The sequence below is a fragment of the Vombatus ursinus genome, unplaced genomic scaffold (genome assembly GCF_900497805.2).
Source record: "Vombatus ursinus unplaced genomic scaffold, bare-nosed wombat genome assembly UNPS02014859.1, whole genome shotgun sequence".
NCBI classification, from domain to species: domain Eukaryota; kingdom Metazoa; phylum Chordata; class Mammalia; order Diprotodontia; family Vombatidae; genus Vombatus; species Vombatus ursinus.
In genome coordinates, this window is record NW_020954637.1 from 1,222,421 (window position 1) to 1,238,740 (window position 16,320).

Sequence of the window (16,320 nt, forward strand, 5' to 3'; positions counted from 1 at the left end):
TCCTTAGAACACAGCATGTCAGAGCTGGGAAGGGCCTTCGAACACGGGATGTCAGAGCTGGGAGGGTCCTTAGAACACAGCATGTCAGAGATGGGAGGGCCCTTAGAACACAGCATGTCAGAGATGGGAGGGCCCTTAGAACACAGGATGTCAGAGCTGGGAGGGCCCTTAGAACACAGCATGTCAGAGATGGGAGGGCCCTTAGAACACAGGATGTCAGAGCTGGGAGGGCCCTTAGAACACAGAATGTCAGAGCTGGGGAGAGACTTTAGAACACAGAATGTCAGAGTTGGGAGGGCCCTTAGAACACAGCATGTCAGAGCTGGGAAGGGCCCTCGAACACAGGATGTCAGAGCTGGGAAGGGCCTTCGAACACAGGATGTCAGAGCTGGGGAGGGCCCTTAGAACACAGCATGTCAGAACTGGGAGGGTCCTTAGAATACTGAATGTCAGAGCTGGGAGGGGGGCCTTAACTGATATCTACTTCAATCCCTTCATTTTACAGAGGAGATCACTGAGGCCCAGAAAGACCAAGTGGAATCAGGCCTTGATTTCCATCACACACGCTCGTGTACCCCTAATACAAATCTATTCTCTATCCTAGAGATTCCTTTTGATTTCTGGAGGAACATCGCAGTCAGCAAAGCTGATACTGAAGGTAACATCAAACTATGGCAGAGAACGTGAGATTTTAGCCCCATCTTTAGGGGAGGTATAGTCTAGAACAATACCAAAGTGTTAGGCCCAACATTAGCCATAGCGAGCATGCGGCCCAGACCTAGGCAAATGGGAATCTAGTGAGCTCTGTACAAACCAATGCCCCTACACTGATCATGTTGGTGGTGATGGTGGTGGTGGTAGCTAACAATTATATAGCACTTAACAGGTTACAAAACCAATACGTTGTTCTAGTTGACCTTCACAACAGAGTGGAACCAAGACAAGCATTTGTAACCATTTTATAAAGGAGAAAACTGAGGCTCAGAGAGTTAAAATGACTCACACACCTTGTCAGTTTGAGAGCCAGAATCTGAATCTTTCTCTTACCAGACCAAGGCTCTTGCCATTCTATGAGCAGAGCCGTGGGCTCTTAACACAAAGGCCACAGGAATGCCAGCACTCTGTCTCAGTATGAAAAAGATGGTGTGATGGATAGAGAATGTACCTCCAAGCCAGGAAGACCTGGCTTAGAGATGGACCTCAGCTATCTTTGTAATCTGGGCATTACATGTCCTAGGCATTCTCTAAGACTACACTTTGCAGAAAAGCCGCTGGCTTGGATTGGTACCGGGAGTTTCTTTACCCAGAAATTCCCCAGACCAGCAAATAGGTCCAATTCCTAGTCGTACTTTTCAATTCTCAATTGCAGATGATTTTTCATCCCAGACCAGCTTCCCTTAGGAAGAAGTAGACCCTTGGACCTCCTGCTAGACCACTCATTAAGTACTTACTATATGTCAGGTACTGGAAACACAGATATAAAAATGCAAAAGTTCCTGCTCTCAAGAAGTGTAGATTCTCTTGATGGAGACAGAGTTTTACTGTTGGAAGGGACCTGAGAACCTAGAATGTCCAAACTGGGTGGAACTTCAGAAAAGAGAATGTCAGAATCGGAAGGAACCATAAAGGTAGAACCTTAGAGGAATGCTAATGGTAAAAGGGACCTCACAACACAGAATGTCAAATTTGGAAGGGCCTCTAAAATATAGAATTTTAAGCTAGATAGGACTTTAGAACACAGAATGTCAGAGCTGGGAGGGCCCTTAGAACACAGAATCTCAGAACTGGGAGGGACTTCAGAACAGAGAATATTAGAAGTGAGGGGAATCTTAGAGCATAGAATGTTAGAGGTGAAAAGAGACCTTAAAACATAGAATATCAAAGCTCAAAGGATCTCTGAAACAGAATTTTAGACCAGATAGGATCATAGAACATAGAATGCAAGAGCTGGAAGTGTCCTTAGAACATAGACTATTCAAATCTGGAAAAGGTTTTAGAAATCATCTAATCCAAGACTCTTACTTGGAAATATGAAAATGTTCTGTCCTTGAAACTATGTGATACATTGAATGACCTCCTCCCCGAAGCCTACTCAATTAAGCAGTCAAAATCAAAAGGATAGAATAGGCCCAAATGATGTGTTTGGGATGGTGACGGGGGAGCCCCGATGAAAGATAGCCATCAGCTGATCAACTCTCTCATTGGATTCCTTGTAGATTCAGTGATCATCCCCTCACCTCCCACCAATGTCAGAGCCAGTGAGACGCGGCAGGCTTATGTTCTGCTGTCCTGGGATGAGCCTTGCCCCCGAGGCAAAGAGGAACTGACCTATCTGCTGGAGAAGGTGAGGTGACCCTGAAGATCCCCCCTTCATGGACACCTCACGAAGATGGAGGGTTGGACCATACAATCCAAGAGGGTAGCCAGAGTCTTCATCTGAGGAAGCCTTTATAAAACAGAAGTCTTCCATATCCCAGGCCTCTAAGAATCAGACTAAGACAAGATCCCACTCTGCTGGGCTAGAGTGATTGAGATATAATGTTAGCTTATATTTCTATAGAACTTTCAGGTTAAAAGGCATTTTCCTTTATCGCTAGCCTGTGAAGGAGACAGTGCAAATACTATCATCCCCATTTTAGAGAAGAAAAACTGAGTCCTGGAGAAGCTTGAGTGACTTCTTACAGTCACATAACTAGACAGGACTAGAGCCTATGTTTTCAAACACCAAGTCCGGGGTTCTTTTCTATATGTTTGACTGTGGGGTTAACTTCCAAAGCTCAGTAGAAACATTTTTGGACAATCCACCATTTTTCTATATTTGTCATACTATTGTGCACTGTCCCATCACCCTGGAGAGTAAGGCAGGGATTGACCACCTGCTTGCCTTATAGTCAGTCGTAGGCAGCGATGCTTGGGAGGCAGTGAGCTCAGAGACCCCTGTGAAGTCCCCAAGATTCGCACTCCTGGATCTGGAGAAAGGGAAGGCGTATCGATTCAGAGTACGAGCAGCAAACCGGTATGGCCTGAGCGAGCCTTCGGAGCCCAGCGAACCAATCACCCTCGGGAGTCCGCCAGGTATCACTGGTGGGCAGGGGGGAGGAGTGCACAGCTTGCCTCAGAGCAGGGATGGAGAGGACAAGCTAACTCTCCACCTCCACTATGGGCCCATGGCCCCATAGGACACAGCCCTCCTCTCCCCCCCTACCCTTCCTTATCTTGTGGTTTTGGTTTATTTTGTACTTTTAGCTACTCTTCCCCCTCCGGCTCAAGTCCAAGTTTTCAGAGACACAAAAACCTCTGTCTCCTTGATTTGGGACCATGTAACAGGTGACTCTGAGCTCCTGGGTTATTATATATACTCTCGGGAAGCAGGCGCTTCTGAATGGCAAACTGTTAACAACAAACCCATCAAAAGTAACAGGTAAGTCCTCCCTATGTCCTTTCTTCCCAAAGTACATCACTTCCACATGAAGGAAGCCAGGGCATCTGAGCTGGCGAGCAGCAACTGAGGCAGTAGCTTTGAAGAGGGCACCAGCCTCTCTCCCACTCCAGAGATGCTTGTAGTTAGCAGATAGAACCCAGAAGTCTGGATTCTAGGATAGAGTCCAGATACAGACATCATTGGCTTGGGTTATTGACTTGGGGTTTGGATGAAATCTTCCAGATTACATAGTCCAACCTCATTTTATGCTCATTAAAAATAAAACAGAAAACCCTGAGGTCCATTAGAGCTTGTGATAGGCTTGAGATCATGCAGAAAACAGAGCTGAGATTTGAACCCATAAGAAGAAGAAGAACCTCTGGGTTGGTGCTTGTCAGAACAGTCCATTGTATTGTCATGAAGTTGTTTGTCATGGATGGGGTGAGAGACAATAAACCAGGTGAGACCTCTTCACGGCAGCCCATGAGGCTCTAGGTGGGGATCTGATGTATTTAGGAGGGTTTCTCTGTCTGTGTTTCGGGGTGTGTGTGTGTGTGTGTGTGTGTGTGTGTGCAGTGAGAGCACACAGGCAGGCAGATGCGTGCAACTCCTTGGGAAAGCCATCAATGCCAAGTTTTCTTGTGAGCTGCCTGGGATTTGGGGTACCAAAAAAGCACCAAAGGTTCTTGGGTGGTGATGAATCTATGGCATAGGGTGAGAAACAGCCGCTGCCTTAACTGCATCTTTTCCAGTCTTCCCTATTGTCTCACAAGATTGTGGAATAATAGAATCTCCGAGAGAAAGGGCCCTCCGAGGTCTAGTGCAGCCCCTGCCTGTGAATCCCCTTCCACTCCTACTGAGATTCCCTTCTAAATGTCCACCAAATGGAATTCCAGCCTGCAGTTGAAAACTTTCAATGAGGAGACACTCATTAACTCTCTTCCACTTTTTGGACAGCTGTAACCATAAGGAAATTTTTCCTTGCCTTGAGCCTAAGTCAGTATCTCCTCCATGGCTCTTTATTCTACCTTCTATGTCCAAGCAAAGCAAATCTAATCCTGCTTCAGATACTTGAAGATAGCTTTCATGTGCTCCCTCAACCCTCTCTTCTCCAGACTAAACAAGCCCAGTCCCTTTGACAGAGATCTTCATGAGACATTATGTCTCTCACTATTCTTCTCACCATCCTTTCTTCACATGCTCCAACTTGTTAAGAGACTTCCTAAAATATTGTGCCTAAAAAACAAACCCAACATTCATAATGTGGTTTGGTCAGAGTAGGATGCAGTGGGAACATTACCTCCCTTACTGCAGATGCTAGGATTCTCAGTTAAGCATTCCACTGTGACCATATTGAACTTCAAGGTAACTAAGCTCCCAGATTTTTTTTGAAACTCTTCTCCCACCTTGTATGTGTAAAGCCAATTTTTTTAACCCAAGTTTAGGACCTGACATTCCTCTATAGTAAGCTTCATATCATTGGATCTAACCCATCATTATAGCATCTTGAGATCTTTTTGGGTCATGAGTCTATCATACTATCATACACTATATATATCATATCATGTGTTAACTGACTTCCAGATTTGTCCTGGAAATAAATTTAATAAACATGCTATTTATGTCATCCAAAACATTGATAAAAATAAGAAACAGCATGGAACCAAGGACATTGTCTTGGAGCAGACCATTGGCTACCTCCGTTGAAGCTAACTTCACATACTAACAAATCTAATTTCAATTGATTTATTCTTTAGTCATTCAGTAGTGCCTGACTCTTCATGACCTCATTTGGGATTTTCTTGACAAAGATACTGGAGGGCTTTGCCATTTCCTTCTCCAATTCATTTTACAGATGAGGAAACTAAGGCAGAGTTAAGTGACTTGCCCAGGGTCACACATCTAGTAAATGTCTGAGTCCAAATTTGAACTCAGGAAGATGAGTCTTCCTGACTCCAGGCCTGGTGCTCTGTGCACTATGGTGCCACCTAACTGCCTCTAGGAGTATGCGCCTAGTAGAATCAAAGCAGTGTCTATTCCTTTTCATCCTTTTTTAATTTTTGTTCAAGTTTTCCCACAGACCCTCCAAAGAAGCATCTACAAAACACATTGATGGGCATCCTTTTCTTCTCTTGGTATCTTAGGGATACTGAGGCACTGCCCAAGGCTTTCTACTCACACGAGGAAGATGGCACTAGATGGCCTTGGAAATCCCTTCTAGCTCTCAAGCTATCCATTATTCTAGGATCTTGTGAACTGTATTTGCATTTTTACGCCACAGAATTTAGCACTGGAAAGGGCCCTTAGAACACAGGATGTCAGAACTGGGAGGGGCCTTAGAACACAGGATGTCAGGGCTGGGAGGGGCCTCAGAACACAGGATGTCAGAGCTGGGAGGGCCTTCAGAACACAGGATGTCAGAACTGAGAGGGCCCTTAGAACACAGGATGTCAGAGCTGGGAGGGCCCTTAGAACACATCATATCAGAAGAGCCTTAAAGAACATGGCTGTGTGTCATAGTAATAAGAAAGCTGGATTTGGAGTCAGAGTTCCTGAGCTAGAATCCTGTCTTCTCCACACCCCAGGAAAATCTTGTAGCCTCTCTAGGGCTCAGTTTCCTTATCTGTAAAATGGTCCTAAGGCCTTCCTCAGTTTGAATCTACAATCCTGTGGAGTCAGAGACCTCGCTAATGCCAAACCCCCTTATTCTCCAGTTGCCCCCAAATGATGGTCATCATATTAAAGGTGTGCTATGGCCTGCTCACTCCCCCACCATGCATATTTGGGCTTTTTGCCATTTTCATGATTTTGAGGACAAAGAGGTCCATGATTTGTAGATCTAAGACATCTCTGGGAAAATAATGACTTTGAGGAAATGGGCTTTGTCAGTCATAGGCACCATGGAATCAGTGAGAGCCTGGCCCAGCTTGTAGCCCTCAAATTTCTCCATATGTTGGTCAGGTCATACTGGGTCAATCAATGTTGCTGTGAGACTCTGGACCTCCTGAAGGGTTATGTGTTCCTCTCACAGGTTTTCAGTCCCTGGACTAAAAACAGGGAAGGAATATGTGTTCTGCATCCGGTCGGTCAGCGAAGCTGGAGTGGGAGAGAGGTCAGCAGAAACTGACCCTATCACTGTCAAACAGGCCATCGGTAAGTACAAAGGACCGAGGCAGCTTGACTGCCTCCCCAGCACTTGGAGCCACGGGGCAGGGGACAGAAGAGCCATTTTGGGGTCATTTGGGTAGCTCGGTGAAGAGATAGAGTATGGAGGGGGTCCAGCCTGTAGGGGCTCCTTCCCCTCTGGCAAATGGCAGGGAATAACCCTTGTGGGGGACCGTTTCTCATGGGATGAGGAACAGAGAGAAGCAGAATCCCTGGGTATTGTGTCCTGCGATCTGATCCGTTGGCTGGCTTGGGGAGAAGCCGCCTCTGTACTACCTAGACTTTAGAAGCCTGGGTTGGTTCCAACTGCCCTTCAGAGGTTACAAGTGAGGTCTACACTGCCACATAAGATCCTGCTGACAGAGGAAACAGCTTGAACTGTATCATCTTAGGCAAGTCACTTAACCATTCTGGGCCTCCTGGTGTGAGGGCCTCTAGTGTTGTTCCCAGTTCCATATCAAGGATCCAATGGTTTAGAGGCAAGAGCTTTGGACTGAGAAACAAAAGAGCTCGGCTTAATTCAGGCTCTATCTCTTATTACTTGCATGATTTGAGGCAAGTGATTTCACTTGTTTTCACTAAGATTCAGAACTGGAAGGCACCTTTGAGATCATCTGGCCAAACTATGTTGTGTTCAATAAGGAAAACAAGGACCTGGGAAGTAGTTATCCCTTCCACATGATGACATTCCTCATCGTTGTTTTGATGTATCATGGGTCAGCATAAGAAATTAAATAGGAATTTGGGGGGAGTTTTGTGGAAGTTACAGGTGACATGCGAAGGCCAGAAGACAATACAGAAAAAGTTTAGAAACTCAGAAATGCATAAAATATATGTATTGAATATTGAGTATTTAATAAAATCACCTCAAATTTTACCATCAATGACTGTAAACACCCCACAAAAGAAAAAGAAAAAGTTCAGACCTCTTCTCTGACATGAAGGGAGGACCAAAAAATTTTATGCAGATTTTCCAGATTGTGGGGTGCCTCGCCCCTAACCTCCTCAATGTGGAAGGGATAACTGTAGAAATAACATGACCAAGGTCACACATCAATGAGTAGAAGGGCCAGAATTCAAACCCACAGCCTCCAACTCCAAATTAAGTGTATTCTCCATGAAACTACACTTGGCCTGCTCCTCCCTGAGACTCAGTGTCTTCTTCTGTAAAATGGGGCTGAAGTGAAGGTGGACAAGAGAAGCAATAAGATCACTTTCAGTCCTGACATTCTGCAAGATTTCTCTCAGCCCCAGTTGCTGCTGTCTGGAGAAAAGAGCTGGCCTTGAATCTGTCTTTCCTCTCTCACCCTTGTCCCCTCACCCTCAGCCACACCGTCTGCGCCCTACGGATTTGCCCTCCTCGCCTGTGGGAAGAATGACATGGTTATTGGGTGGAAGCCCCCAAAACGCCGAGGGGGAGGCAAAATCCTGGGCTACTTCCTGGACCAGCATGAGGAGTCAGAGCCCAAGTGGCAGCCAGTCAACCAGCAGCTGGTGCCTACCCGAGTCTACAAGGTATTCAGCTGGAAAAGCAGCCAGCCGGGGACTAGCATTCATTAAGCGCCTGCTGTGTGCCGGGTACTACTGTGTGCTAAGTGCTGGGGATAAAAAGAAAGGTCTCAGACAGTCCCTGCCCTCGAGGGCGTCATAATCTAATGGTGGAGACAACCATGTACAAACGAGATACATGCAGGTTAACATAGGGGTAGCCTCAGAGGGAGGGCGCCTAGGACCAGCTTCTTGCAGAAGGTGAGACTTGAGCTGAGACTTGAAGTAGAGTCCTGGGCACGGAAGACAGGCAGGAAAAATTCCCGGCATTGGGAAATGGAGTGTCTGGTGTGAAGAGCAGTAAGGAGGCCAGTGGCACTGGATCAGAGTTCATGGAGGAGAGCACCTCAAGGTGGAAGAAGCCAGGGAAGGTATGGGGGGTGGGGCAGGAAAGGTAGGAGGGGGCCAAGGAAGATATGAGGGGACCAGGGAAGATAGGAAGGGGCCAGGAAAGGTAGAAATGGGCCAGGGCCTCAGACCAAACACTTGACACGTACTAGCTGTGTGACCCTGGGCAAGTCACTTAACCCCAATTGCCTTAAAAAAATAAAGAAAAAAAAAGAATTTGTGTCGTGTTGGTCTGGGGCCCCAGAAAACCCTTAAACTTTGGGGCAGCTAGGTGGCACAATGGATAGTGCACCAGCCCTGCAGTCAGGAGAAATGGGCCAGGGAAGGTAGGAAGGGGCCAGGTTATAAAGGACTAAAATAACCAAGCAGAGGACTTCATGTCTGATCCAGGACATCACAGGGAGCTACTGGAGTTAATTGCACAAGGTCAGCCAACTCTCAATTATCTATGCTGGTGCATGTGATGAGGGTCCTCTAAAACACAAAGAAACCAAAAGTCTTCCAGACTGGGCTCAGGGGTGTGCTGTCTGAGTTGAATGCCATACATTTGCCTCCTCTCAATTCATTTTGATTGGACCAAAGGAAACCATCCCAAAGTTAAACATTCTGATTTGATTCAAAAAGCATTTATCAAGGGCCTACTATGTGTCAGGTGAGAGGGGGTGTACATCATGGATAGAGGCAGGAAGGTCAGACCTGAGTTCAAGTCTAGCCTCAGACATATCATGGATGAATGACCTTGCCTTCAAGAAGCTGATGTTCTACTGAGAAAAAAAATGCAAACAAGTCAATACTAGATATATCCAAAGTAACTCCTGGAAGAATCAGAAAAGACTTCACGTATGCAATGACCCTTGAGTTGAGCCTTGAAGAGATTCTCACTTTGAGAGTCTTGTTTGAACTCTCATAAATCTACCTGCCCTTTCTTCCTTATCCCTTATTCTCCCATGCCTCATCACTGCCTCAGGCCTTTCTTGCCCTCATCCTTGTGTGTTCCGTGTTTTTTCTTCCCTGAAGATCACTGACCTCCAGGAGGGACATTTCTACCAGTTCCGAGCTCAAGCAACCAACTGGGCAGGTGTGGGCGAGCTCTCAGAGCCTAGTGACCTGTTTGAGTGTAAAGAGTGGACCATGGCCCAGCCAGGTAAGGCTCTGCCTCAGCTCCACACATCTCCCTGGGCCAAATGAAGAGGAGGCCACAAGGTCCCATCGCCATTCTCTCTTTCCCTGTCCCTCTAACCAAGCTACTCCTGTCCATAGTTCTGAATTCGTTAACTCAACTCACTTCAGTTTAACAAGCATTCGCTTTATAACTACTGTATGCAAGACACTATGGTGGTCATGGAGAATACAAAGAAAAATCATCTCTGCCTTCAAGGAGCTTCCAATCTACTGGAGGTCAAAGTTGTAGGTTCAAGTCATAAATGAAGCATTGTTTCACTGTGAAAAAAAGTCAAAACTATTCCCAGTTAATGGACTGACTGACCCATTACCCCCTGCCACAACCTGGGCCTTGACCATTGTTTGAGAAAAGCCCCATGGAAAGTGAATAGTCTTAGGTACTCAGAGCCTGACATTCAGTTGCCAACAGCAGCCGCATGTCAGCTCCACAGTTTCCCAAAGTTTAGCTAGTTCTATGTCATTCCAACAAAGAGTATTAGACTTTGGAATCAGTAAAATCCAGCCTCAGACACTTACTAGCTATATGACTATGGGCAAGTCACTTAATTTCTGTCTGCCTCAGTTTCTTTATCTATAAAATGGGAATAATAGTAGCACCTACCCCACAGGAATGTTGTGAGAATTAAATGAAATAGTATGTGTAAAGTGTTATATAAATACTGCTGCTGCTGCTACTTCTACTATTCCTACTATACTATTACTAGTCTACTACTAGTAGTAATTGTGTCCTACTAATAGTAGTCTACTGCTAGTAGTAATAGTTTACTACTAGTAGTAATCATCTACTACCAGTCTATCACTACTACTATCCCACCACTATTACCACCACCACCACCACCACTACTGCTACTACTACTACACTACTACTGCTGCTACTAATACTAATACTATTGCTGCTATTACTACTACCACCCCCACCCCCACCACCATCCCAGGTGAGTTCTCCAGTGCCAGGCGTGCTGACTGTTGACAAACCTCCCCTCCTATATCTCCCTCTTCTCTCCTGCAGGACCCCCATATGATGTGAGGGCTTCTGAGGTGAGGGCCAGTTCCCTAATGCTGCGTTGGGAGCCCCCACTGTACAAAGGAGTGGGGCCTGTCACTGGCTATCATGTGAGTGTCCAAGAAGAAGGCTCTGAGAAATGGAAGCCACTTGTCCCAGGTCCTGTCTCAGACACCCACCTGAGAGTGAGTACCTGTCCCCTGCTCAGAACATTCATGATTCCCTACTTCCCCTCGCATGTAAGATCTCATTGGTGAAGTGGGAAGTTGATCATCCCCCTGACCAAATGAGTCCCCTCAGTCCATTTGATGAGATTACACGATGAGCAACGTCATGGGCAGAGTGCAGTCTGGCTCCACAGGAGGGTGCCCCTGTCTCATAAAGGTTCTTATCAAATGAATTGGGGGGATTCCACTGATTTGTTGTCCCCCTGATCAATCTGTTACTTGTTCACTCCCCACCCTTATTCTACACTGGGAGAAGTGGAAGCCTAGAGAGTCAGGAGATTAGCCAGTGTGCTGGGTCAAGGTCCAGAATAGAATTCAAAATTCCTGACTCCCAGGTTGAGAAGGTAGTGACTCTCTAAGGGAAATAGTTACCCCTAACTTGGGCAAGGGGATCTACTGCTTATGAGAATCACCGTTCCAAGGCCAACAGGTAGTAATCAAAGAAGGAGACAGTTGTCTCTTTGATGCTTTTCTGTGGCCAAGGTGCAAACCCAGGAGGGCATCTGCCAATCCCCCAGCCTGCTCCAGACCACATTCCCAGAGATCAGTTGATGTGAACTCAGGAAATACCAGCTAATTTTAAAATGAATATCAATGAGAAAGAATTAGGAAGATATAACTCTTCCCACCACCACCTCTGCCATCCACCAATCACAGGAGGGATTTCATGGCCAAATAAAAACACTTGGAGATTACTCCTTCCTGCTTTGAATTCTCTATGCTGGAAGGCCCCCAATCAGCACAGATAACCAGGCACTTATAAATGCCAGACTCAAGAACAGGTAGCTGGGGTTTTATTCTGCACATTAATACCATGGGGCAGTGTCAAGGGCCAGAAATTGGGAGTCAAAAGGCCTGAGACCTAATCCCAACTCTTCAATTAATAGACTGTGTGGCCTTGAAAAGTTTCATATTTCTGGACCTCAGTTTTTCCATCTGCAAAATAAAGGAGAAGGTTGGATTATGATCTATGAGGTCCCAAGCAATGCTGACTTTCTCTTCTCTAAGGTCCTGCCCAGCTCTGACATCTTATGTTCTAAGGGCCCTCCCATTTCTGACGTTCTGTGTTCTAAGAACCCTCCCAACTCTGACATCCTATGTTCTAAAGCCCTTCCCACTTCTGATGTTCTCTGTTCTAAGGCCTCTCCTACTTTTTGTAATTCTGTGTTCTAATTTCTTTCCCAGCATTAATGTTATCTGTCTAAAGCCCCTCCCCATTCTATGTTCCGAGGTCCTTTCCAGCTCTAACATTTTATGTTCTAATGTCCCTTTCAGCTTGGACATTATGTGTTCTAAGATCTTTCCCACCACCAATGTTCTAAAGTCCCTCACATTTCTAACATTCTATATCCCTTCTAATATCCTATGTTCTAAGATTCCCTCCTTAGCTCTAACATTCTATGTTCTGATATCCCTTCCAGATTTGACATTCTGGGTTCTAAGGACCCTCCCAGTTATAACATTCTATATTCCACTGTCCCTCCCAGTTCTGACATTTTGTATTCTGAAGTCCCTTTCAGTCCTGCCTGTCTACATAAGTCTATGACTAAATGGTTAGTCTTCATGCCCTAATTTGAGACAGCTGATGGCCTTCATGGAGAGCAAGGAAGCAGGATTCAGTCATTTCATCCTGGCTTCCCTTGGTCACATGTCCTTGGCCATAACACAGTGGGATGACTGCAGCAGGTCAGGGCCCTGCCAGCCCCCAGCTCATGTGATACTTAGTTTTCACCCACTTCATTAACATGATGGGCATTTTTCTGGAGATGGAGAATTGGTTCTGTGCTATTGGTGATGGAGCTTTCTTGGTCTCCCCAGGTTTCAGATTTGGAAAGAGGAAAAAGTTACAAGTTTCAGGTACAGGCTTTGAATTCAGCTGGGATAGGGCAGCCATCTCTGCCCTCTGACCCCGTTTTCATGGAAGATAAACCAGGTAGGGGCGCTTAGAAGAGAGTCGGTTAAGGGTGGAGGTGGTCAAGACTGGGAAGGCTATTACCTGAGGCAGAAAGGCACTGAGTCACACTGAGGACATTATCAACCCTCCCACCCCTGCCCCACTCTACTCTGCTTCCTTCCTTTTTCCAAACCCCACTCCAACACTTCCATACACCACACCAACCTAACTTTCCCCTTGCCCCATCTTCTCCTTCTACATTTCATATTTTCCTCTCCATGTTCACTTTGGGAATTATCTACAGCCCATGTTTAGACCCAACTTGACTTCTCCTCCCCCAGTCCTTGGAGTCCTTGGAGCCCCTTCTCTTGGCCTCAGTTTCCTCATCTGTAAAAGGAAGGAGTTGGATTAGCTGACCTCTAAGGTCCTTAGCAGCTTCAAATCTATGAGTCTATTATCCTATTCTATATTCTAAGATCCCTTCCAGCTCTAACATTCTAAGGTCTACCGCCTAGACATATTCTATGTTCTAAGGCCCTTTCCAGATCTGACATTGTACATTCTAAGGTTCCTTCTAGCTCTGACATTTTATGTTCTAAGGTTTACCCCCTTACCCTCACATCTGACATTCTATATTCTAAAGCTCCATCTACATGTGATATTCTATGTTCTGAAGTTTCTCTGATGTTCTAAGGCTCCTTCCAGCTCTAACATTCTAAGATCCCTCCTAGCCCTGACATTACCTGTTATAAGAGGCCAACTCTGACCTTCTATGTTCTAAAGTCCCTCCCATCTCAGACATCCCATACTCTAAGACCCCATCCAAGGGTGATACTCTGGGTTCTAAGGTTCCTCTGACAATATATGCTCTGAATCTCCTTCCATCCTGTACAAGGGAGTTCTGAGCCTCTTTCCCTCTCTCCTCCTCACTTTGTCTCCCTTTCCCTCAGTGTGGCTGAATACATTAAGCGTTGGGCTGGGAATCAGTATGCCTGGGTACTACTACTGAGTGTACCAGTGACTTGCCATGTGACCTTAAGGAAGTTCTCTTGACTGAGAGGGAGGGAGGTCCCAGTCTTTTTACTTTTGTTCTTCCTGGTGCATGGCCCTGGCTGTTGTGCACAAGCAGTCCCTGGGAGAACGAATGCTGACTGGTGTGGGGACCTAGAGCAGCTCATAAGCACCATGGAGGACTGAGGTGTTGTGTCTTTCCTCAGATGCCAGGGAAATCAAGGTTGGTGTGGATGAAGAAGGCTCTATTTTCATGGCTTTTGAGGCCCCTGAGGCTCCAGATTACTCTGAGTTTGAATGGACAAAGGATTATGAGGGTCCTCCAGACCCACAGAGAGTCACAGTGAAAGATGACATCTGCAGGTATATGTGGGGAACAACTCACCCATCAGCTGTTTTTTCACTCTCCCATAAGGAAATTAGTCCCTGCTCTGCCACTGCCTAGCTGGGTGACCGTGGGCAAGCTGCTTGAGTCTCTGAGTCTCAATTCTCATCCCTGCAAAATAAGGGAGTTGGGTTATTTGATCTGATGACATAGCTTCCAGTGCTAATATCTTATATTCTAATACCCCTCCCAGCTCTGACATCCTATATTCTAATACCCTTCCTAGCTCTAACATTCTGTGTTCCAAGGCCCCTCCCAGCTCTGACCTTCTGTGTTCTAAGGGCCCTCACAGCTCTGACCATCTGTGTTCTAAGGGCCCTCACAGCTCTGACTTTCTGTGTTCTAAGGTCCCTCCCAGCTCTGACCTTCTGTGTTCTAAAGGACTTCTCAGATATGACATTCTACATTTTAAGAAGCCTTCTAGCTCTAATAGCCTCTGTTCTAACATCCCTTTCAGCTCTAGCATTCTATGTTCTCAAGTGTTTTCTGTTGCTCCCTGACCTTCCCTTCCAAGGACACATAGAGGAAACCTGGGTTTATCTAAGCCTTTTACTGAGCCTAAGTAGCTCTGGATAAAAGTTAGGAGGTTTGGGCCTGCTGCACACACAGTTCAAGTCCTAACAATGGATCAGTGGCCCTTACATTATTCAAGCCACGTTCCCTTCTCCTCCCTCATCCTGAGGATCACAGGATTAGCTCCTCCCTTATTCTTCCCAGCTCAGTCACTGGTCCCAGACATCCTGCCTTAATTGTTCTTTACAATCACTATGTTGCCATCATCTTGTGTTAGCACAGCCCTACCACTCGCTGTCTTTGGGATAAAGCTTGCTTATATAAGAGCTGTTTATCTTTGGTCTCCCAGGATAGGCAGTAGCTATAATTCCTCCTTTTTTATTGCCCTTTGCCTCCTTTCTTCCCGAACCTATTCCATTTCCCAGGTGACCAGTCATCAGCCCTTAGAATGTAGACACATCTCCTAACAAAGTGTTAGGAGGAAATGGAAGAGTAACCCTTGTTGGCTCTTTTAGGCCATCAGGAGCATTATCAGGCTGCTTCCTAAGAGTGAAACCAGACACGTCCCCATCACCCCAGTACAGGCTGTCCCTTTGGCCACCATAACACCTTCTAGTTCTGACCTGGTATTGCCCTAAGGTTTTTCCCAGTAACTAACCTTCTATGCTATAACATTCTATGCTCTAAGGTCCCTTCCAGTCCAAACCATTCTGTTAGAGGCAGGCTTATCACAGTATAAAGAGAGCTGATTTCAATATGAGAGGACACAGGTTCAAATCCTGCCTCAAACATTTCTTATACATGCGACCTGGGACAAGTCATATAATTTCTTTGGGTCTCAGTTTCCTCATCTGCAAAATGGGAGGATCGAATAAGATTAATGCTAAGGTCACTACTAGGTCTAAATGTAAGATCTCCTCGAACACTTGTATTCTAAGTTCTTTTCCAGCCTTCCTGTTTTGTTTTGTTTTGTTTTTAATTTTTAGACAATTGGGGTTAAGTGACTTGCCCAGGGTCACACAGGTAATAAGTGTCAAGTATTTGGTCTGAGGCCAGATTTGAAATCAGGTCCTCCTGACTTCAGGGCCAGTGCTCCATCCATTATGCCACCTAGCTGTCCCTTATTTTGTTTTAAAGTCCTTCCCATCTCTGACCATCGTATGATTTTATTATTTCATCCTATTCAAAAAGGTCTTTTTATTTTGTCTGTTCAGTCCTTGGTTTCAAGCATCAGTGAATAGGTCAGCACAAAGAACAAGGAGTGGAATGGAGAAATCCAATCTTGTTATTTACATCATTTATTGGTCTCCCATTGTGTCAAATCCTCCCGCTAAGCTCTGGGAAGGTGAGAATGACAGGATGAGGATAACAGGGTCCCTCCTGTCCAGGAGCCAACATAGGAGACACACAGGGACTCATTCAAGGGCATTGTTCATCCAGAGTATTAAATGCAAAGAAAAATGGCACCATCTTCCATGCTAGGAGAATAATCATGGAGGGCAGAAGTCAGGGGAAGGCTGTGAATCAGAGATCCCAAGTAGACATAGAATTAAAGAACCAACCTTGGGGAAGCTAGGTGGCACAGTGGATAGAGCACTGGCCCTGAAATCAGGAGGACCTGAG

The 16,320-nt window shown here is 45.8% G+C and overlaps 1 protein-coding gene across 1 annotated transcript in view; it reads left to right on the top strand.

The window, feature by feature from the left end:
- The window catches only part of MYOM3 (myomesin 3), a 75,505-nt gene that overhangs the window by 29,089 nt on the left and 30,096 nt on the right, over positions 1-16,320 (top strand). The window contains exons 12-21 of the mRNA XM_027841443.1: positions 605-658; positions 2,217-2,344; positions 2,892-3,075; positions 3,247-3,421; positions 6,453-6,574; positions 7,914-8,101; positions 9,500-9,626; positions 10,674-10,852; positions 12,713-12,827; positions 14,006-14,162. Of these exons, the coding sequence (XP_027697244.1) occupies positions 605-658; positions 2,217-2,344; positions 2,892-3,075; positions 3,247-3,421; positions 6,453-6,574; positions 7,914-8,101; positions 9,500-9,626; positions 10,674-10,852; positions 12,713-12,827; positions 14,006-14,162 (1,429 nt within the window). The remainder of the gene's footprint in view (positions 1-604; positions 659-2,216; positions 2,345-2,891; positions 3,076-3,246; positions 3,422-6,452; positions 6,575-7,913; positions 8,102-9,499; positions 9,627-10,673; positions 10,853-12,712; positions 12,828-14,005; positions 14,163-16,320) is intronic.